Source organism: Pituophis catenifer, unplaced genomic scaffold (genome assembly GCF_029215685.1).
Source record: "Pituophis catenifer annectens isolate HBS135680 unplaced genomic scaffold, rPitCat1.0.hap2 SCAF_2, whole genome shotgun sequence".
Classification (NCBI taxonomy): domain Eukaryota; kingdom Metazoa; phylum Chordata; class Lepidosauria; order Squamata; family Colubridae; genus Pituophis; species Pituophis catenifer.
The window spans coordinates 130,858,276-130,880,043 of NW_027256882.1; the positions used below are offsets into that span (position 1 = coordinate 130,858,276).

General features: G+C 37.8%; 1 protein-coding gene across 1 annotated transcript; it reads left to right on the forward strand.

Annotated features, from left to right (window-relative positions):
- The first annotated feature begins 173 nt into the window (after positions 1–173).
- Positions 174–19,040, forward strand: JMJD6 (jumonji domain containing 6, arginine demethylase and lysine hydroxylase). The gene is made up of 7 exons (XM_070934598.1): positions 174–417; positions 3,311–3,699; positions 5,179–5,465; positions 7,958–8,093; positions 9,382–9,520; positions 15,049–15,176; positions 16,169–19,040. Exons 1-7 carry the CDS (start codon positions 289–291, stop codon positions 16,203–16,205), a joined length of 1,245 nt encoding a protein of 414 aa, XP_070790699.1. The 5' UTR covers positions 174–288; the 3' UTR covers positions 16,206–19,040.
- Positions 19,041–21,768: the final 2,728 nt, after the last annotated feature.

Genomic DNA, 21,768 nt, shown 5'->3' on the forward strand with positions numbered 1-21,768 from the left:
GCCGAAGCGCTTCCTCCTCCACTCTGGCGCCATCTATTTCCGCCTCTCGGAAAGACCCAATGAGAGCTGTCCCTTCCGTGAGACCCCACCCTCGGCGGCGCCAGCCAATGGGAGGGCGCGGAGGTTGAACCCACCCGAGGCGGGCGGCGTCGAGGCCGCGATGCGAGGGCTGAGTCGGCGCGTTGGTGAAATTTCTGGAAGCGACGGGGCGCTGTTGTTCGGGAGGGTGCCGTCTCGGAATCCGTAGCCGGAAGAGTCGGGCGGGGAAGGCAGAGCCGCGTGGGGAGCATGAACCACAAAAGCAAGAAGCGCATCCGTGAGGCTAAGCGGAGCGCGCGCCCCGAGCTCAAGGACTCCCTCGACTGGACTCGCCACAACTATTGCGAGAGCTTCCCGCTAAACCCGGCGGGCTGCAAGGTGAGCGGGAAGGCTCGGAGAAGAGTCTAAACAAGGAGGCGGCTGCGGCTGCGGCGGGGGAAGGTGGGTGGCGGGGAAAGGGCGGCAGTCGAACGCCGCAGAGCCGGACAGGTTCTCTCATCGGGACAGGAATGGGGGGGGGAATTTAAATCCCTTCCCGGGGGTGGTTGGGACACATCCTGAGAGGGGCGGCTCGGATTGCTCGTCAGGTTTTGTAACCCCCTTCCTCCGGGATCTCAAGGCAGAGAGCGGTCTCTTTCTTCGGCTGATCTTGCCGACATCAACCCCGCTTGGTAGGTTGGGCACCGAGAGAGGTGAGGGGCTTAACCCACCCCCACCCCCCGGTCTCTGTGGGGATCGTGTCGGCTGTAGGGTTCAGGATCGACCCCGAAAGATCGATTGGGCGATGATCCTTTATTTTTGGTATGGTTATTCGTAATGCTCTTATTTATTTATTTATTGGTTCGATTTATATGCTGCCCTTCTCTGGAGACTCAGGGCGGCTTACAATGTGTTAAGCAATAGCCTTCATACTTTTGTATATACCTGCTTAGTAGGGCTTTAGGGCTCTTCGTCAAAGTAGCAATTATTAAGTTGTTTCTAAAATAGAATATTCGGCGGTCGATAAACAATCCGAAGGTCCAACGAAACGGGTCGCAGAGATGAAGAGTTTGGGGACAAGATAACATCTCAAAAGTGAGGAAGGTCCTTAGCACTTTGGGTAAAAACCCCTCTCGCGGGTTGTATTTTGTACAGTTTGGGCTACCATTAAAGTGGTGGGAAAGGAACTGGGAGTAATTATGTGACCACAAAGAGGAGGGGGGTCAATTTATTTTCCAAAGCACCAGAAGGCAAGACAAGAAACAGTGGATGGAAACTGATCAAGGGGAGAAGCAACCTGGAATTAAGGAGAAACTTCCTAACAGTGAGGACAATTAACTAGTGGAACAGCTTGCTTCCAGAAGTTGTGACTGCTTCATCACGGGAGGTTTTTAAGAAGAGACTGGAGACCCACCATTCTGAAATGGTATAGGGTCTCCTGCTTGAGCAGGGGGTTGGACTAGAAGACCTCCAAGTTCCCTTCCAACTCTATTCTGATTCTGATGGTGCGTAAAGGATGCCTTGCTGAATTCAGTGGGACTTAATTGATGCGTAAACGTGGAAACTTTCTGAACAAGAATTGATGTTGGTCATACCACACTTGTGTATTTTTAACTTTTTAATCACCAGAATTATAGATAAGAATGGGAAAAAGAAAAGGAAATGTTCATAGCAGATAATTATTTTAAGATATTTATGATATGCTGAGAAGACATATTTATGTAAAGCAGATTTCATACAAGAATATGTGTAGAGATTAGACATAATATAGAAAGTGAAGAAAAGGTGAATTATTAAAAAGTAGATCTTGTAAGAATAGCAAGGAAGTGGTTGCCTTCTAAAAGTTAAAGTTTATGTTTTCATGGAATCCAGTCCTGTTCACATAGTAGGAAACATTTTTAATTATATGTGGTGTAGTTCTTAGTAGCTGTAAATAAGATTAAGCAATAATATCCAGTCCTCGCCTCCCCCTGCAATCACATGACTACATTTTGGACACGTGATCCACATTTATGAGCATTTGCAGCATCACATAGTCACAACACTGGGATTTACAATGTTTTTACTAGAAACAGGCATTTACTTCCAGTTTCTGGGGAAAAAAACACTCCACAGTGAACAATAGACTTAATTTATGACCGCGGCAACAAAAAAGGTAATAAAATCAGGTGCAGTCTCATGGTGATCTGCTTAATGACCATCAAAACTTACACTCAAAATTGCAGACTCAATTGTGGTCATAAATTGAGGATTACCTCTAATGGCAAATTCATACCCTACTGTTCTTTATTTCTCTGTTGCTTTCCCAGTTAAAACTTTTATTCTCCTACTTTGCTAAGAGACACATATTCCAAAGTCTATTGTGTCTGTGAAAACCTCCATGCCATTTGATGTTTCTGAGGATAAGAGATGTGATAAGGCTCGTAAATGTTTTTAGATTATGGTAGATTGCAAAATATTCTTTGTTGTTTTCCTTCTTGTCCATTACTTGTACCTGAAGATTTTTCAGAGTGGAATTGTGTAATATTTTGCATAGTATACAAGTATAGTACCTAATTTAAGCTCTTTAAAGCAGATGAATTTTCCAGGTTTGTGAGGCTGCTTTAAACAACTGCAGGTAAGTTCTGGATCATGCCTCAATGCACTCCCACACAAGGGTTCTTTTCAAACTGAATGCAAAGCACTACAAAGACTAAGGTGTCCTTCAAATAATGGGACAGGTTCATTCTTTGCACCTTCTTCCTGATGAGCAAGAGTAAATAAAATTCCAATTTATCTTCCACACAAGTTTGTTTAGAAATGTAGTACAGTACTTGAAATGCATATTAAACAGCAATTTTTTTTTGCACATTTGTCTGTCACAGGCAAAAATTAATGATCAGTTTGGTAGCTATCATTTGAAACATTTTATATTAAGATTTTGATTATATACTTGCTTACCTGGGAGTACTTGTGAACTTAACAGCAGTTCTTTATGGAATTCCATAGTTTAAAAAAATATTTTTTTTTATAAGAATGGAAATGCAGTAGAATGGCCTCATGTAAAAATTATCTCCCAAGTTACATTACGAACACTTTTATTTCAAAATTAAAAAATAAAATCCACGTCATCTAGCAGTACCGTATAAATTTATGCAATTTTATAAGGAAAACAAGAGTTTAACATAATTTTAAAGCATTTTTGTTGACTCTGTGGGTCTCATTCTGTAGGGCTAATAGTATCATTAAGGTTCTACTGTATTACATTCTTCATTACTTGGTTTTAAAGGTAGTTCTTCATCCATTCTTGTAGGATAATGTGGAAAGAGCAGATGCCCTCCATATGTCAGTGGAAGAATTCATTGAAAGATATGAGAAACCTTATAAGCCTGTTGTCCTGTTAAATGCTGAGGCAGGGTGGTCAGCCCAAGAGAAGTGGACTCTGGAACGCCTGAAGCGCAAATACAGGAACCAGAAATTCAAGTGTGGGGAGGACAATGACGGTTATTCTGTGAAAATGAAGATGAAATATTACATTGAATACATGGAGACTACACGAGATGATAGTCCTCTCTATATATTTGACAGCAGTTATGGGGAACATCCAAAGCGCAAAAAACTTTTGGAGGACTACAGGGTACCCAAATTCTTCACTGACGATTTGTTCAAATATGCAGGAGAGAAGAGAAGGCCACCTTACAGGTATAAACTAGCTAACCTCAAGCACCAAAAGTCTGGCTTATAGACCAGTGAATTTCCATTATTCTCATTTGTCCTGCGCATACAGTCCAGGCACACTAAAACTAAGAGGGTTGTTTAGACTTTGATGTACACAGTAAAACAGGATGCCTTTCCAAATAGCAGCTACATTTAAGTTATAACTCATAAATCACTTAAAGCCCAGATAAAGTTAATATGTTTTTTAAAAGATTTTAAGGGCTTTTAGAAAAATGAACTTGTGCAATCAGTGGTTGTTTCGCTTTTCTTACCAATATTGGTCTTGGCCCATAAAGCGCACTCTGAATGGGTCACAAGGCAATATTGTGTACAAATTCTGGGAAATGCAGTCTGAATACATGAATAGCACTGGATTGATAATGGTTGCTCTACTGTTTAAGTGCATCTATTGTGAGGTTCTGGATTAGATTGTTTAGGCAACAATGTCCATAGTTGGGTTCTACTATCATTGGGGAAATAAAACATTTTATTCATCTTTGCCTTTGAGATAACTGCTGCGGCTCTTGGATGATTGTGTTAGATTGTTGAAATGTTAAAAAAGAATGGTTTTTTGTTTTTTTTTTAATTTGATTTATATGCCGCCCTTCTCCGAAGACTCAGGGTGGCTTACAATGTGCTCAGCAATAGCCTTCATCCTTTTGTATATTTTATACAAAGTCAGCTTATTGCCCCCACAACTGGGTCCTCATTTCACCTACCTTAGAAAGGATGGAAGGCTGAGTCAACCTTGAGCCTTGGCGAGATTCGAACCCTGCAGTAATTGCAGGCAGCTGGTCTTAATAACCAGCTTAATAACAGGGTGCCTTAAACCCCTGTACTACCAAGGCTCTTTGAGTTTTGAGTTTTATTAAATTTGTATACCGCCCTACTCCCGAAGGACTCAGGGCGGTGAACAGGCACAAGATAAAATACAGAAATACAAAAGTTAAAAACAATTTAAAATCAAATTAAATAATATTGGCCCACGACAATTAAAATCCCAATAAATTTAAAACAAATTAAAATTTCAATTTAAAATTTAAAATAAAGTAAGATAATATTTTCTATCCATTCTTGACATTGTCCTTTTTTCTTTTTTATGCTCCTACATTAAAAATGGCCAGATTTTGAAATCCTTTCTTCATAGAGTGAAATGTTCATGGGACATTCTGAAAACCATTACTCATATGGTCAGGATTCACATTTTGTAAAATAAACTGCCCAGACCTATGTAGCTGTCTTGAAATGATATTTTATTTTCCATTAGGAAAGGGATTACAAAATTAGACTTCTGTTTTTTATTCAGAAATAAATATGGAAATAATCTTCCCGAAAACTTTTGCACTATAAAACAAAATATGGAAGTGGAACAAAATGTTTAGGTCTGCTTTAGAAAAAGAAAGGAAATCTTTATTTTTGGGGAAATGTTAACAAGAAAAATAATTGAGTTTTCTAATATTGCAGATGGTTTGTGATGGGCCCACCTCGTTCAGGAACAGGTATTCATATTGACCCTCTGGGAACAAGTGCATGGAATGCCTTAGTCCATGGACATAAGCGCTGGTGTCTCTTCCCTACCAGCACTCCCAGAGAATTGATCAAAGTGACCCGTGAAGAAGGAGGCAATCAGCAAGATGAAGCCATCACTTGGTTCAGAGTAATATATCCCCGAACGCAACTTCCCACTTGGCCTTCAGAGTTCAAACCTTTGGAAATAGTACAAAAACCTGGAGAGACTGTGTTTGTGCCAGGTATGCATATTTGTTAAACTCCGTTGAAGTCTCTTTTATTCTACAGTAGGGATGGTCAGTCTGTGGTCCTTTTTTGGGGGGGGGGGGGTTTCCACTGCCGCCTTCATTCTTGCCTTTGTATTTTGACAATGTCAAAGCTCCAAATTATCATATTTTACGGAGTATAAAACACACCTTTTTCCCCCCTATAAGAGGGTGAAAATTTGGGTGCGTCATACACCGAATGTAGCCCCGCCCACCCACTGGCCCCCACTCTTTGGTCTCTGCCTCCCAGCAATTTACCTCCTTGTAACAAGCAGCAAGAAGAAACAGACAATTTCAGCTTCAGCACACCCTAATTAGCACAAGCTGTTTGTCCGTTGCATCAGCCTCCCCGACTCAGCTGTTTCAGGCTACAGGGATTGCCATTACCTATTGCTGCATGGGCCTCTGCTGCATGCTGCAAGGAGGTAAATTGCTGGGAGCAGATTTTTTTTCCTTGTGCTAATCAAGCTATGCTGAAAACGAAAATGAAAGTAAAGCAGGCTGTTTGCTGCCACGAGGGCAGAGGCAGATTTCTTTTTCTTGTTTTCCTCACCAAAAAAGGTAGGAACGTCTTATATGCTGAAAAATACGGTATGTTTTAGAGGAGAAAAGGATAATTTAATACAAAACAAAAAGGGGGGGAGTGGGAAACAAGTGTAGATTTATGAACGTGCGGCATGACCCCCTCTTTCATAGATTTACTAACCAGGGTATTCCTTAAAATCAAACAGTCTAGAAAAGCTGCAAAGGCTTATCTTTATATATCCAATAGTATAATGAACATAAAGGAAGCATTACACATGGATAGATGAATAAACCTAATATAAAGTGAGTTGTTCAAAAAAGAAACTGAAATAGGGATGCTCTAAATAATTAGAATGTTATGGAAGTTATGGTGAATGAATCCATGAATAATGTCTGCTGAGTGACAGACACCTTAATTAGTGCAATCAGAGGACTGACAGGATGATCGTTCTTAAATAACTTCTTAAAATCAGTTACTTCAATGCATTAATACAGCTACATATGCAAAGTAGATATTCGTTTTAGGATGTCTTTTACGTAGTTAGGAGAAGTGATTTTCCTTGTCCTTTCAGAGTTTCATGAAATGGAAATAAAGTCCCTATGGTCAATCTGATTAAATAATTTAACTTATTAAACCTAGTGTAATCATGATGTTAGTATGATACCAGGGAGACCCAGGCTCAAGTCCACCCTTACACATGGGAAGTCATTGAGCGATTTTAGGCAGTCACACATTTTCATCTTAAAATTGAATAAATAATTTGTCGTGGTTTAATAATGTCTACTATAATGCATGATATGCATGACAAGAAACGGAATGTGGATTTCAGTCATGTTCTATGTTAGCTGCTTGCTTATTTTATTAGCTATATTTTAATAGTGCTTTAACAAGATAATTTTTATTGGTTTTTTTTTTTTACTGTGAGCACACTGGCCCACGTTAAAAATGAAATTCTGTTGCCTGCTCATAAATATTCCACCTTTATTTAAACTCGGAGTATTCCAGCACCAAATCTTCACTGGCATTATCTGTTAAAGATAATTAAAAGCTGGAAAATTTAGTGATTTTAACCAATTTTATCATATGAAAGTGTGGTATATACCCTATGAATATTTTAATTACTATCTAGAAAAGTCATTTGTATATAATTATTGAAACTTTTTTAAAAAAGATAAAAATCATGCAAACTAATATAAAACAGGGAATAAGAAATAAAGAGACAAAGAAAAAATCAGAGATAAAAGATGCAAGAAAAAAATGAAAAATAGAAAAAAGATACAAAAAGTGGCTTCCTGTATTCTTTATCCTTGTTACAAGTACAATTATATTTTAACTCCTCTCTAGTTACATCATAATCTTTCATTCCCCTTGATTTTCCAATAATTTCTGATCTGTCAACCATTTGTTCTTGTCTGCTGTTTCCCTTCTATGACCTGCTTCCTGAGCTAAAATCCATAAGGGGGCTTGGAGGCTCAACCTGTGTTTATACATATTCCCTAGTCTCAATTCCCAAGTGCCACTGTCAAGAGAATTCAGTCATCTGATAAACACAGGTAGAAAAGTTTGTATCATATAGTCCCCTTTCTATGCAGATAATTTCAGCCTGGGTCTACTGGAATTTTACATAAAAAGGAGTACAGATTTATCAGCTTTTGCAAAAAAAAAAAAAGATTCCTTCTCCTCCCCCCCCCCCCCCGCTCCCCTCCCCTCCCTTCCACTGTCTGCTCAATTCTACATTCTCTACAATATATGGAAAACTAAAAGGAGAACTTGTGTTGGAAATTTAAGACAGAATTAGTTGCTATTGCTGATCAGACCTTTGGGATGTATTACAAAGAAAACATGTAAAAAAAACAAACGATTGTAAAGTAACAGTTAAAACAATGATTTACATATTTTCTTCTGTTGATGATCATAAGCTTCTACAGTGTTGCATTTGTAGGTGGCTGGTGGCATGTTGTTCTCAATCTTGACACGACTATTGCTGTCACTCAGAATTTTGCCAGCTGTACAAACTTCCCTGTGGTGTGGCACAAGACAGTAAGGGGAAGACCGAAGTTATCTAGAAAATGGTACAGGTGAGAGACATCAATGTTATTTCAGTGATTTCCCAGGTGCGGGTTGGATAAGCCAGCTGTTGCTTAGTAGAGCAATGCAGACACCTGGAATAATGCTTAATGTAATATGTGAAATGTTAATCTAATTAAGTTTTTTGCATTTTGGAAAGACTTTCTGGACAGTCTGGCTTGTAATAGCAACATGGTCCATGGAGTCCAGAAGAAGAATTAGGCTTCTGGATTTCAAGATTCATTAAGGTGACTCAACTATATATTTAAAAGTTATAGTTTTAAGGCTGAGAATGTTTGATCACTCAGTTATTAAACACAAAAGTAATATTAAAGTGATTGCTGATTAAAGTTGTTTTAATTAAATAAAATTAAAGGTGAAGCTTCCTAACTTTACTGTGGAGGTAAATGCATCCCAACTAGCTCCAGGATTTCTAAACTTTCGCAGAGGAATAGTCTTTTGTATCCTACCAAGCATTGCTGGATCAAGCCAAAGGTTTAGGTATTACAGTCCCATAACAATGTGTCACCTGGTCTTTGGGAAACAAACAGATCCAGTAGCTCCATGCAGGCAATAGCCCTCTCTTGTTATATTTTGGGTAAGCAGTTTCATACTTTTAAGAATAATATTAATAGCCTGTTCTGTTGTAGGATTAATTTGGGTCATGTTTTAAGAACAGAGAATTTGTACATCTCACTACTGATTTCACTTAGCTACCTGAGATACATAATATTTTATAGCTGTAGCAGTTTGATATTCCATATGTTGTGTACAAATGCCAGTTCCTATGTGGGTGGGTTTAATGCCAGTTAAACACTTAAGGAAAACCTCTAAAAACGAAGTGAAATGAGGACAATAGAAAAAATAAAACCTGATTTCACCAGTGAAATATTTTCCTAATTTTCCTAAATTAATAAAATGGGCAGTAAAAGCTGAATTTTGAGAGAACAGAGTAAACTGCCATCCATTATGGAGCCCCAACTGGGAAGAAGTCTTGGCAAAGTCACAAGCAAAACTGCCTCGAGATGGATGATAATCTTGCAAAGCAAACATTTTTGAGACAACTGTTTCTTTTTTTCTTTGGTAACAAAGATATGACCCAGTTTATTAGCTTTTACCAAGTCACTACTTTTTAATTTATTGTTTGAGGAGAAGAGCAGGGCATATTCTTGTTACAGTATATTTTGTTATGCTGTAAAAATGTTCTGAGTGGCCTATGGAGTAAAGAATAGGATGTATTGTACTCTTTCGTTTCTTTAAAACATAATGCTTTTATCCTCTTTATTTATACACCCCAAGGGTCCTCAAGCAGGAACATCCTGAACTAGCTGTACTAGCTGATTCTGTTGACTTACAAGAATCAACGGGCATTGCTTCAGACAGTTCTAGTGATTCATCTAGTTCTTCCAGCTCCAGTTCTTCAGATTCTGATTCAGAGGTAAGGACTGGGCTGCTGCAGATTACACCTACGTAAGAACTAAACAACACCTGCTACTTAATCCAAGATATAGCTATACATAAAAACAAAAAATCAAAACTGTCCATAAAAGAGGAGAAGTAAGATTCTCAAGCAAAATCAATGATATTATTAATTGAATCTAAGAAATCCTGAGAAGGATCTGCCTGTCCTGCATGGTATTGGAGGACAGTACCTTGAAAGATCTACCATATTTTTCAGAGTATAAGATGCACCTTTTTCCCCCCAAAAAAGAGGATGAAAATCTGGGTGTGTCTTATACTCCGAATGTAGCCCCGCCCAGCCTCGCAAACGAAGATTTCAGAGGCTGAAAGACGCCTCTGAAAGAAGCTTCAGAAAAAAAGCCTCTGAAAGGCTTTTATCTAAAATAATACGGCAAGCAACGAAAGAAGAATCAATAAAGGTTCTAATCAAACTATGCTAACAAATCTGGAGAATGATACAATAACCAACAGATCAGAAGAGGTTAATCTACATACCAATACCAAAGAAAGGAGATTGAACAGAATACAGATAATCCTTCAGGATAAAAGCCTCTGAAAGAAGCTTCAGGAAAAAAGCCTTTTTTTCTGAAGCTCTGTTTTGGAGGCTTTCAGAAGCAGAAAAAACAAGGCACAGAGCTCACAACCAACGAACCTGTTGCTAAAATTCACCTCTGGGAACAGCTGATTGGGGGTTTTCTGGGAGGCTGATCCACCCACCAATCAGCTTTTTCTCTTATTTTCCTCCCCAAAAACTAAGGTGCGTCTTATACTCCGATGCGTCTTATACTCCGAAAAATACGGTATGTTGTCCATTTCATATGAAGTTGCAAACTGCTGCTGCCGATTATACCAATTAACATATTCAGAAGAAACATTTTAGAGACAAACTGCGTGTGTATGAATGACATTCATACTTCTGTTATGACATCCTCCAAGTCATCCCCCCCAATAGTAAACCATTGAGAGACCACAAAAGAGTGATTGAGTATTAAGCTCTTTTGAAAAAGTATTAAGTATTAAATTGAGGGGGGAAAGGCTTACAGTATGTTGGTGAGCCTTTCTTCCATTTTGGCTGCTTCTACTTTGGGATTTAATTGAGGCAGCTGGTCTTAAATTGGTACCGGTTAAGGCCAGCTCTGTCTATAAGAAGACAGTTACAACTTGGTTATGGATAGGCATAATATAATTATATCTTCTCTCTTACTGCATTACTGGTTATCATTCAACAACCCTTTTCTGGATGTCCAACTCCTTTTTACCCAAAAGGGTAAAAGGGAGTTGCCGTTTCTTGTGTCTAGTTTGCATGCACTTTGTATCATAGTTGCCTCAATTTCCCTCTTAATCTGGACTATCTTGGCAAGTTACCTGGGTTTCTTTTCATTGTATTACTTCCAACAAAGTGAATAGGGTTCTCTGAACCATTGTGATCTAGATCCTTGCCTATCCTGGCTCTGTGTAGTTGGGGAGGGTGGTTAATTCTGTGAACCTGGGAAATTGTGAACACCTCTATGGGTTTGATGCCAGCAGCCTATAAGGAGGCATTAGTCATCTCCTCCTTAGGAGGTCTTCTCTGTATCTAGAGGTCTTAGATAATTATCACCTGGTCTCCAACCTTCCTTTTGTGGCAAAATGTGTTGAGATACTTGTTTGAGATCAACTACAGAGCACTATAGAAGAAGTGGGTTATCTGGATTTGGTATCAGGGTTCACACCCTGGCAATGGATAGAGTTGGCATTGGTTGCTCTGTTGATGAATTATATCAGTACCTGGACATGGATTGTTTGTTATGGTCCTTTTGGACCTTTTAACAGCCTTCAGTATAATTGATTATGGTGATGTTCTAGATGGGGTATGGGGATCGGAGGCACTGTTTTGCAGTAGTTCTGCTGCTTCCTTTGTAGTTCAAATTGATGGTAGTTGCAAGAGAGAAAATAGCATGTAACTCCAGGTCAGAGAGACACTTTTTTTTCCCAAAAAAAAATTTTTTTTTATTTTTTAAAACATAAAATACATCTTTTTAGAACAAGGGTTTGGTCCGGCATAAAATGAGTACAATTATTCACATTCCCTCAATCAATTTTGTTCCAAATTTTATCCATTTACATCTTTAAAAAAAAGAAAAAAAATCTTATTTTAAACATTTATCTTTCTACTATTACACCCAAAATTCTAAACAATAAACACCATTCTAAATCTTTATCATTTTAACAATCAATATTTCATATATATTCCTCAATCCTAAAACCCATTACTTCAAATCTATATTTTACTTCTCTTAAATGACATCTAATATCCATAATCTTGACAAAAAGTATTTTCCTCCTCTCTTAAAGTCATTTCATAAACAATCAACATTTCCTTCTATAGTTTGTTACTTCCACAATACTTTATTTTATTTACTTCAAGTTTATTCTCATATTTTATTGAATCTAATTTTTGACTGGTTCATAGTTTAAATATCTATTTCCCAGCTGTATTTTCCAATACTCCTGTCTGTATTTATTTAAACTGGTTCACAGTTTAGCTACTATTCTCCAGTAAAATCTCTTCCACTTCCTCCTAAGTTTATTTTTTAGCTGGTTCACATCTTAATCAGCTGCTTTCCAGCAATGCTTTCCTCCACTCCTTACCTTAATTATTTTAGCTGGTTCACAGTATAATTTTAACTGCACACCAACCTTCTCCTTAATTCCTCCTAAATCTATTATAAAACTGGTTCACAACTCAAGTAGTTGCCTTCCAGCAATGCTTTCCTCCACTCCTACCCCTATTTTTAACTGGTTCACAACTTTATTTCAATTGACCCCCAGGTATAGTCTCCTCCACTCCTAACTTTTTATTTTTGGCTAGTTCACAGTTTTGCTTTAACTGTTACCCAGCACATGCTTTCCTCCACTTCTAATTCTTATTTTTATTTTTAACTGGTTCCCAATTTACTTTAATTGTTCTCCAGTATGATGCTTTCCTCCACTCCTACCTTATTTGTAAAACTGGGTCACAGCTTTGCTTTCACTGATCTCCAGAATCATGCTTTCCTCCACTCCTAAATTCATTTATTTAATTCATAACATTTATCTCTTATTCAGTTGTTTAGCTCCAGATTACTTCGGAATGTGTTACCAATATTGTTTTCCAATCTATTCTCCTCCATATCTCTTACCAATTTATGATAAAAGTATATTTCAATAAATATCTTATCTCCTATTCTCTCTTAAATTTTCTCCCATTCCGTGCTTATTTCTTATTTTCAATAGGAAACATTTTGAAACACTTTAAGATCAATTTTTTATGGTTCTTAATTCTATAAATAATTCTTTTTAACATCCAATGCCTTTAAAGGTAAACATTTTCTTCCAGATTATTAAATCTGTAGATAATGCTAGTTAAAAATTCAAAGTTTAAAAAAAGCATTAGAACATCCAAAAATCATGTTTTCCTTCAATCATTTATGCTCTTATTTCTTAATCAAATTGTTTATATATTTATATGAGAATAATAATAGAAAAAAAGGAGAGAGTAATAGCAATAATAATTACAATAAAAGAAATACAAAAAAATAAGGCAACACTAAAAAAGAAAAAGGAAAAAGGAAGAGAGTAGAAATATAACAAAAAGTCAAATGGATTAAAAAAGAAAATAGAGAGGGGAAAAGAAACAAAGAGAAAGATACTAAAAGAAAGAAATAGAGAGAGAGCATAGAGAAGAAAAGAAAAAAATGTATCTCCTAGCATTATTCACCCACCCAGAAACAGTTAATTTCATTTAAATCAAAATATAATATTTTGTTGTCTTGTTACATAATATATTCCATTATTCCTTTCTCCAGTCTGTCCAAATATGTATCTTTTCCATTTCAATGTCATCAAAGTTATGAGTTCTACAAAGTTAATTCTGAAGCTATTCCATATATGATATCATCATGTCCTTCTTCTATTGCCACACCTTTATTTTGTTGCCACGTTTATTAGTTCAGTTTTCATTGTTCCATTTGATTTCTTCTTTCTAATCTTCAATAAATCCTCCAGTGAACAGATTATGTATCCTAAATCAAGTTCTCTGAGTCTTTTCCTCAAAATAGTCAAGTTTAGATAACAAGCAACAAAGTTTCTCTTTTCAAGTAACAAGCAGCCTGGAATTTACACTTTCACTTTTCAGCTGGCAACCATTTTATACGTCTCCGTTTGTCTTTTTCCTTTGCTTTGAAGGCATAATTATTTCCTCTTCTCCTTCCTTTCTCCCAAACATAGTCGAATTTCATTTATCCACCAAAAAATTAAGAAAGAATATATCCAGATCCATAGTCCAACATTTCCAAAAAGTCAGTAATTTATGTTATCCACAACAGGTCTTTTGTCTTTGTGCCCCAATAGTTCTCAGCCGCTGTTAAGGCTGGGGCAGACTAATTGTAATTCAGCGTTTGTGGGCAGTTCCTGCCTGGGTTGATGTCCACTCACCCGGCATGCAAACTCCCGGCTCCGCTCTCCGCTTCTCCTCTTCTCTTCCTGCGCATTCTTGTATCCCAGTTGCTGCGGTCTCAGGGCAGTCACCATGGCCGCCGTTCCACCGCTGCCGGCACAGAGGGCAAGCCTCCGGCCCCGAGGAACCTGCCCATTCCTCTCGGCCATCCAAGGGGTCCCTCTCTATCCCCCTGTCCCTACAGGACAGGGTAGATCCAAAGACCTACCGGCGGGGCTCCAAAGAGCCTACTAATTCCCCGTCTGTATCCCTGCGGCGCCAACTGGAAGTCTCCAGGTCAGAGACACTCTTGAAGTCCTACCACTGCCTGTAGTTTCGTGTGATTTTGGATGGAACAGAACAGGCTCAAACTAAACCCTAGCAAGAGAAAGTTACTGATTATACACCAAGGATTTTCTACAATCCCTGTTTTGTTTCTGGATGGGGTTAAAACATATAAATAGTCGTTGCTTAACATCCATTTGTTCAGCAACCATTCAAAGTTACAGTGGTGCTGAACACAGAAACAAGTGCGTTTTGGCTGCCTGCAGATTTAACTACCACCACCTGGCTCTGCTCATCACCGTACTGCTGTACCAGCCAGGGCCTTCTTTTGCTCCAGAGCCTTTGACAGAACCTCTACTCATGTAGAGGAGCGGCGTGCAATGTGGCAGGCAGGGCTTGTGACAGTAGATGGGCAGCCAAATGGACAGAGAAGAGGGGGGAGGTAGGTGGATGAGGGTAGTTTAAGAGGAGGCAATCCCTAACCTTTTTCCAAGAATGGCTTGGATCTGGTGAGTCCTCACTTAATGACTATGGGATTCATTGGCTAATCACAGCTGGGATTACCAAAACTGCCATTACTAAGTGGAACAGTCGCATGACACTTTATTTAATGATGGTTGCTAATCCTAATTATGGACTGTTAAGTGAGGAGTAGTTATACTGGATGTTGTTCCTCAAATATCGTGGCTGCTTTTTCTGATGAACCCTTATAAAAATTGAATAGTTTTGAACTTATTTATTTATTTAACTTATTTCTCATTTAGTGCGATTCTAGCTCTGAAACTGAAGGAATGGTGCATCGAAGGAAAAAGCGGAGAACATGCAGCATGATGGGAAATGGTGATACTACCTCTCATGATGACTGTGTGAGCAAAGAGCGTAGCTCCTCCAGGTAGTAAATCAAAATATTCATTCTTACCAGCCAGAGATAAAAGTTAGTGAGATCTATAGCTGTGACCTTGCACAATCAGATTACAAATTCAGATTGCAGTCAGAGAATATTCGGGAATATCTATAAAGAATAAAGCTTATCCCATTATATGTAAGCAGATATCCCATTTCTAATGCTCTAAACTTATTTTTTTCTATTTATCAAAACTCCTGAGGAGGACATTTTCACTCATTAATCCTAAATCTTTTGTCAAACTATTCTCTTCACATAAACAGAATGCACACAATTGAAAATGCTGTTGTTAAGGCATTGGATCAAATGTTACACTTGTAAAGACTTTAAAATGCTACAATTAGCAATGGAGGAATAAGAATTTAGTGTGCAATTATATAATGAAATGTCTTATATAGTTAATTCCCTGTAGTGCTGTTGCCTTAAATACCTCCAGGGTAACCATATTCTATCAAAGATGATTACTTATATTAAATCTTCCTTTTTAAAATTGTATATGTTGATATGGGTAGGAGATTATGGTTGGGCTACTAAGTGACTAAAAGCAGCTGACAAGGTCACATAGGAAAGTAGCACCATCTTTTTTTTTTTTTAGATCATTCTTTATAAATCAAATAGAAATAGAAATAAAATAAAATATAGTTAATGAATTCTAGACACACTAGCTTTTGCTTAAGAGGAAATCCTGAATTTATACAGACCTTATATTTCTGCGGACAAAATCTCAGGGTAAATATCTCATCCCTCTTAATTTTTTGTATCTAAATTCTCACCAAATATTAAATGATCAAAGGCTCTTTCCCTAATTCCTTCTGATTTCATTTGTTGTCACAGTGAAAGAGATTCCTTTGATGTTGAAGAAAATAGGATTACTTACAAGAAATCTAAGATACATAGTTTTCCAAGGAAAGACTGTATTGTCACTTGCATGTTACAAGAAACTTGCCATGACAGATATTTATATTTTTTATTTTTGACAGAATTAGGGAATCTTGTGGAAGTCGTGCTCATCCATGAAAGATAACAAGACCTTCTGCAGATAGTTGCGACCAGCCAGATGTCTTCTGTTCCTCCCACCAGCTTTATACTTGAAGCATTTTGAAGACTTCCCTGCTCCATTTTTATTTTTAAGTCTAAAGTTTTAACTTCCATTTCCTGTTATCAAAGTCTGACGTGTTGCTAACTAAAGGAGAACACTCAAGATTTCTATGTGTTCAAACTTTTTTCCCATAGTCTACCAGTCAGCAGTAATAAACGGAAGGCAGTGTTGATGTCTATAAAGTCATACTATAGTTTCCAACACTATACAGTCAACAAAGGAAATGGCAAATTTCTACTAACAAAACTGTCTTTTAAAACAAACCCTTCTCCAATATTGTCATATGTTTACAAGATGAATTTTAGTGCATTAACAACTGGGGGTCAGACATACAACCGTTAGTCTGCAATTATAGCACAAGCGAACCAAGATGATTCTCCTATTGTGTAAATTATTACATGTAAAAGCACCTTTTATAATTCTGAATATATCGGTAACATCAATCCAACCATGGACTAATGAAATTCTTATGAAAATATTGTTTGAACCAGCAGTTCATCATCATTGCTTCACTTTTTTCTATTTTAATATTTTAAAAAACTGCAGATACTTGCAGTCACTTTGGAAGTATAACCCAGAAACAAATGGAGATGGGAGAAACTAGCTGCCTCATTTATCTCTCCCTGTGGGAATTTCTGGAAACATGTGAAGGTAGAAGGATTTTTTTCCTAAAAGGAGTGGATAGAGTCTGAATAATTATAAATAAAATATCTATTTAACAAGGAACTGCTTTTTGGGAGCCTACAAACTTTCTACTGTTATCTACTGTTCTAGTGTTGTAGATATTTGAGGTGTGTGTATTCTGTCCTGAATAATGTGGTTGTATGCCTGTCATGACAGCTGGATTATTTAAGGGTGTGCTGCTGTTTCAATGGCACTTTTGTTGGTAACAGAGACTGGTATTCTGTTCTGAGGTGCGCTTATATCTCCATTTATGAAGGTAATTCCATTCCAAATTGAAAAGGTTAGATACAGCAAAATGAAAATATTCTGTACACTGATTACCCTTGAGAATGTAATAATTGATTGAGATTTTCTTACAAGGTATGGAGCGCAGGTTATTTAATTCTGTTCTACATAACTGAAGATCCTAAGAAAATCCATATTTAGTGGATGGTGGAATGTGAAATCAGTTCGTGCATGTCCATTTACTAACTGTCTCCTGGCCAGAGTTAGAGTGTGGGAGGAGTGGCAATTTTAGTTGAATATTCCTTATGAAGAGATGTTCCAAATGCTAGTAAGGAATAGTGTAGAGAATTTTCAAAAATTGCTTCCTTCTCTCTACCTTTCCCGTAGTAGGAACCTCATTTTAAAATCTCATTTCTCTCTGCAAATGGAATTTACTTTTTAGACAGGATGTTCTGGAACAGCCCATTACGTTTCTGAATACAGTTAAACCTTGTTTGACTAGACCTTGTTACAATGAACTATGGCTTGGGTTTTAAGATTTATTAAATGTTGTTCAATTTGCAGGTTCTTTACACACAGACAGACATGAACACTTCCTTTAACTAGAAATCTGGTATATTTGTGTCAAGGAATCAGATAAATCTGTTCGGTCATAGGTTATTTTGGTTTTAATCAGGAAGTTAATATGAAAGAAATGAGCATTGTTTTGACTGATAAAAAAAGAACCCTCCTTATGTGGCATTTCCTATATAATGGAATCTGATTTTTCAAAACAAATTTTTTGTTCAGTTTGCATGAAAAGTTACTAATAATGGCATTCTTAGCAATAGTAGCCATAGACAGTAGTGGAATGGCATAAGTTTTTAAATCTTTTTAATAATAATGAGGTTTGTTTATAACAGCTGTTTGCTTCTGATGTTACATTTTATATTTCAGATTCCCAAATTGATAAATAAACTTGGTTATTCCTTCTTTTAAAAAAGAATTAAATTTTATTTATGAAACTGTGCATACTTGTACATGAGACTTAAATAAGGATTTGCCTCCGGTACTAACAATTATAACTTTATGTAGTGATTAATTTGGTTTAGCTGTGCTTTTTTGCCTATATTTTTATCCTATTAAGCTAAAGCCAGTTTACCAAGTTATAAGGTCCTCTAAACAATGTATTTAGGCTAAACACTAAGATGGGCTTTTGTTGCCTTCTTTGGAACAGTAGCTTTTGTAAATTATCTTTATGGATCACAGGAAGATACATGACATGTATAATAACTCAGTCCTGGTATTTTAAAAAAATAATTCTCGTTACAAAGTTAATTCCTAGTTGATTATTAATTCCGCTTTATTTTCTCAAGAAGTCACCATTTACCAGAGAAAATACATGTTCTGAACAACTAGTTCATTACATTAAGTCAATTTATCCTAGACTTTTCCATAGATCTTAATTCACATTTTACCAAGACCTATCGTATTTTTCGCTCCATAAAACACACTTTTTTGTCTCCCAAAAGTGGGTGGAAATGTCTGTGCGTCTTATGGAGCTAATATTGCCAAAGCCCCACCGGGCCCCACACTTCGGCAGTTTTTGGCCTCTGCACTTCCCGTTTTCGGCCTCCATGCAAAGGCCGAAAATGGGGTGCACAGAGGCCGAAAATCTGAGTGCGTTTTATGGCCAGGTGTGTCTTATAGTGCAAAAAATATGGTAAATCTTTTTGGCACTTCTAAAGATGAAGCCCAACTAACTGGTTTGTATTGAAATCCATCCTAAGAGTGGAGCCAGCAATGCTCTGAATTTCATTTGTTTGGTGATTTAAAAAAAAATAAAAGTCTTATTTTCTACTTAACATTTTGATTTAAATTTCATTCATGTCTGTATATAATAAGTAAAATTTTAAGAAACTGGAATACTAGATAAAGTGCATTATGAGGATAGTAGCCTCCTATTACTAATATAGAAGTTAAGAATGTGCAGTATTTCACACGTGATGGTAAACAACTACTTCAGAGTAGGCATGGACATTGCTAAATACAAGTTTAGCTATAATCTAGTAAACAGCAGGATAATAACTGTTAGTAATATCTATGAGTATCAGCTACTCAAGATGCAATAAAGACAGACTTTGAGGAGTTTGGTGGTACGTTACAAGAGGTGGAAATTCAATATCTCGAAAGAACATCTTAAAATGCAGAAATGGAGAAATCCGGATTACAGGAAGCTTTAGTTCGAACAAACACAATAATGCAAGGAAAACGGTTTTTCAAAGAGAAAAATTGCCAACATCTACTTCAAGCAACATAAATGCAGTTTCTAACCTGAGACATTGCTGAATTAAAATCAGCTGAAAATGAAATGTAGTTCAGTTTCAGAAAATGAAATGTAGTCCAGAACCAATATTTTGAAAGTGACCTTTGTGAAATTATTGCTGGGTGCTTGTGATCATTGAGAATTAAGTCTTATTTTAAAAGTAAAGGTTTCCCCTGTCCAGTCGTGTCTGACTAGGGGGCAATGCTCATCTCACCTTCTTAGCGGAAGCCAGCGTGGTCCAAAGATGCTTCTGTGATCATGTGACCAGCATGACTATATATGCTTAAGCACAGGGAAATAGGTATATGATAGCTATTTATTTACTCAACATTTGCATGGTTTTGAACTGCTAGGTTGGCAGAAGCTGGGGCAAGTAATGTGAGCTCACCCCGTTGCATGGTGCTCAGGGCTCAAACTTGTGCTGTCAGCTTTCCAACTGACAAGCTCAGCGTGTTTAACAGCAGAGCTTAGAAAACACCATTTGCGCCTTCAAATTTGTGATTAAGAATATAGCTCAGGTGTGTGTTTGACTCTTAATAAAATGCAGTAGCTACACTGCTACCAGATAGCTTGCTTACATCACTCCATATTACTGATGGCCTTTCCCCCTGGCTAGCAATCATACACAATAATCTCACAAAATATATGTTATATAGCTTCAAGCACTCAGTGGCAAAAACCTCTAACATTCCAACCTTCTAGTAATTCTCTAAAAATTCATAATTTTAGTCCTCGTGATCAGTTACATTAGTGAATCAGCAAGTTCCATAAACTGTCGCTGCAGCTGCAGCATAAGCATCACATTATTTAAAATAGTAGGTACTAAGCAAAAGAAGCAAATTCCAGTCACCTTGGTATCTTCCTCTTTTGAGCCAGATCATGGATGCAGTGATTAGCGCATCCTTGAGTGCCTGCCTTAACAGGAAGCAAGTGGCACACACCTTAAACCAACACTGGACCCAACAGTGCTGGATAATACTCATCCAATCTCCCAACATCCCTTTTTAGGTTGTCGGGTTGAGCTTCAAAAGGGCCGTAGGGGAAGTGGATTATCTGAATTTTTTGTGGGGTTGGATTTCAGGCCAGGACACAGCACAGAAGTGGCACTGATCTTGCTTGTAGATGAGGTCTGGCAGATTTGTGTTTAGTTTTCTGGTTCTTGACTTCTCAGCAGTCAACTGTGTATGAGATTTCAAAAACTCAATGCTGTTATTAAAACATCTATATGAAGCCACTGGGTGAATTCATCCACTGGCCAGGGGCAGGGGTGAAATCCAGCAGGTTCTGACAGGTTCTGGAGAACCGGTAGTGGAAATTTTGAGCAGTTCGGAAAACCGGTAGCGGAACTTTTGAGTTCAGAGAACCAGCAAATGCCACCTCTGGCTGGTCCCAGAGTGGGGTGGGAATGGGGATTTTGCAATATCCTTCCTCTGCCATGCCCACCAAGCCACGCCCACAGAATTGGTAGTAAAAAAAATTGGATTTCACCACTGGCCAGGGGTCAAATAACCACGTTTGATGATATTCAATTGAATAATCAGTTAACCAATTAATGCCTGATGATACTCAATTGAATAACAGGCTAACCAATTAATGCCTTCAAAATCTTCTCTTAGTATCTGAAGATGGTGGGGCCTGACTGGGGAGGAACAATTAAAGGACAACTCTGACAAGACTTGGTGATTATGTGTTTTTGATTGTCCCAACACCAAGGGCTTTCCACTTTCATCGCTGGATGAGGTTTTTCTTCCCCAGACAGATACAGCACGCAATAGGGAAATTTCTGGGTTCACGGTTGCAGCTCCATAAGCAGGTGGCAAATAGGAGCAGAGAGAACCTTTTCTTTAAAAGAAAAAAACAAGAAAGTCCAGTTGTCGCCTGAAAAAGCACATCTGGGACTACCATGACCTGGATGACTGAGAATCTCTACAGACTATGAGCAGAAAGGTTCCAAATTGAAGCCATTCCTAGATTGGATGACCCTTCTAGAAGAGTCCTAGATCTTTCTTATAGTCACTCATGCTGCAATTACCTCACATATCAACAGCTGAAATGTATTCCATATATGGCTGTCCTTGACAATCATTCACAAGTTATAATTGATCCAGATTGTAGCAGCACAAACACTTACAGTGTCTCCATACCCTGCAATGAATAACGTATGCTGCTCAAACTGCACTATTAACAAGTCCTATTGTTAAAACAAGGTCATCTGATGGGACTTGGATGTCATTCCTTCTGTCATGGGGCCTATCCGCTGGAAAAGG

Excerpts from the sequence above, each read along its gene's own strand:
- JMJD6 (XM_070934598.1), top strand. The coding sequence starts at position 289 with ATGAACCACAAAAGCAAGAAGCGCATCCGTGAGGCTAAGCGGAGCGCG. Across the intron at positions 3,700-5,178 it reads AAGAGAAGGCCACCTTACAG|ATGGTTTGTGATGGGCCCAC; the intron begins GTATAAACTAGC and ends CTAATATTGCAG. Across the intron at positions 9,521-15,048 it reads CTTCAGATTCTGATTCAGAG|TGCGATTCTAGCTCTGAAAC; the intron begins GTAAGGACTGGG and ends TTTCTCATTTAG.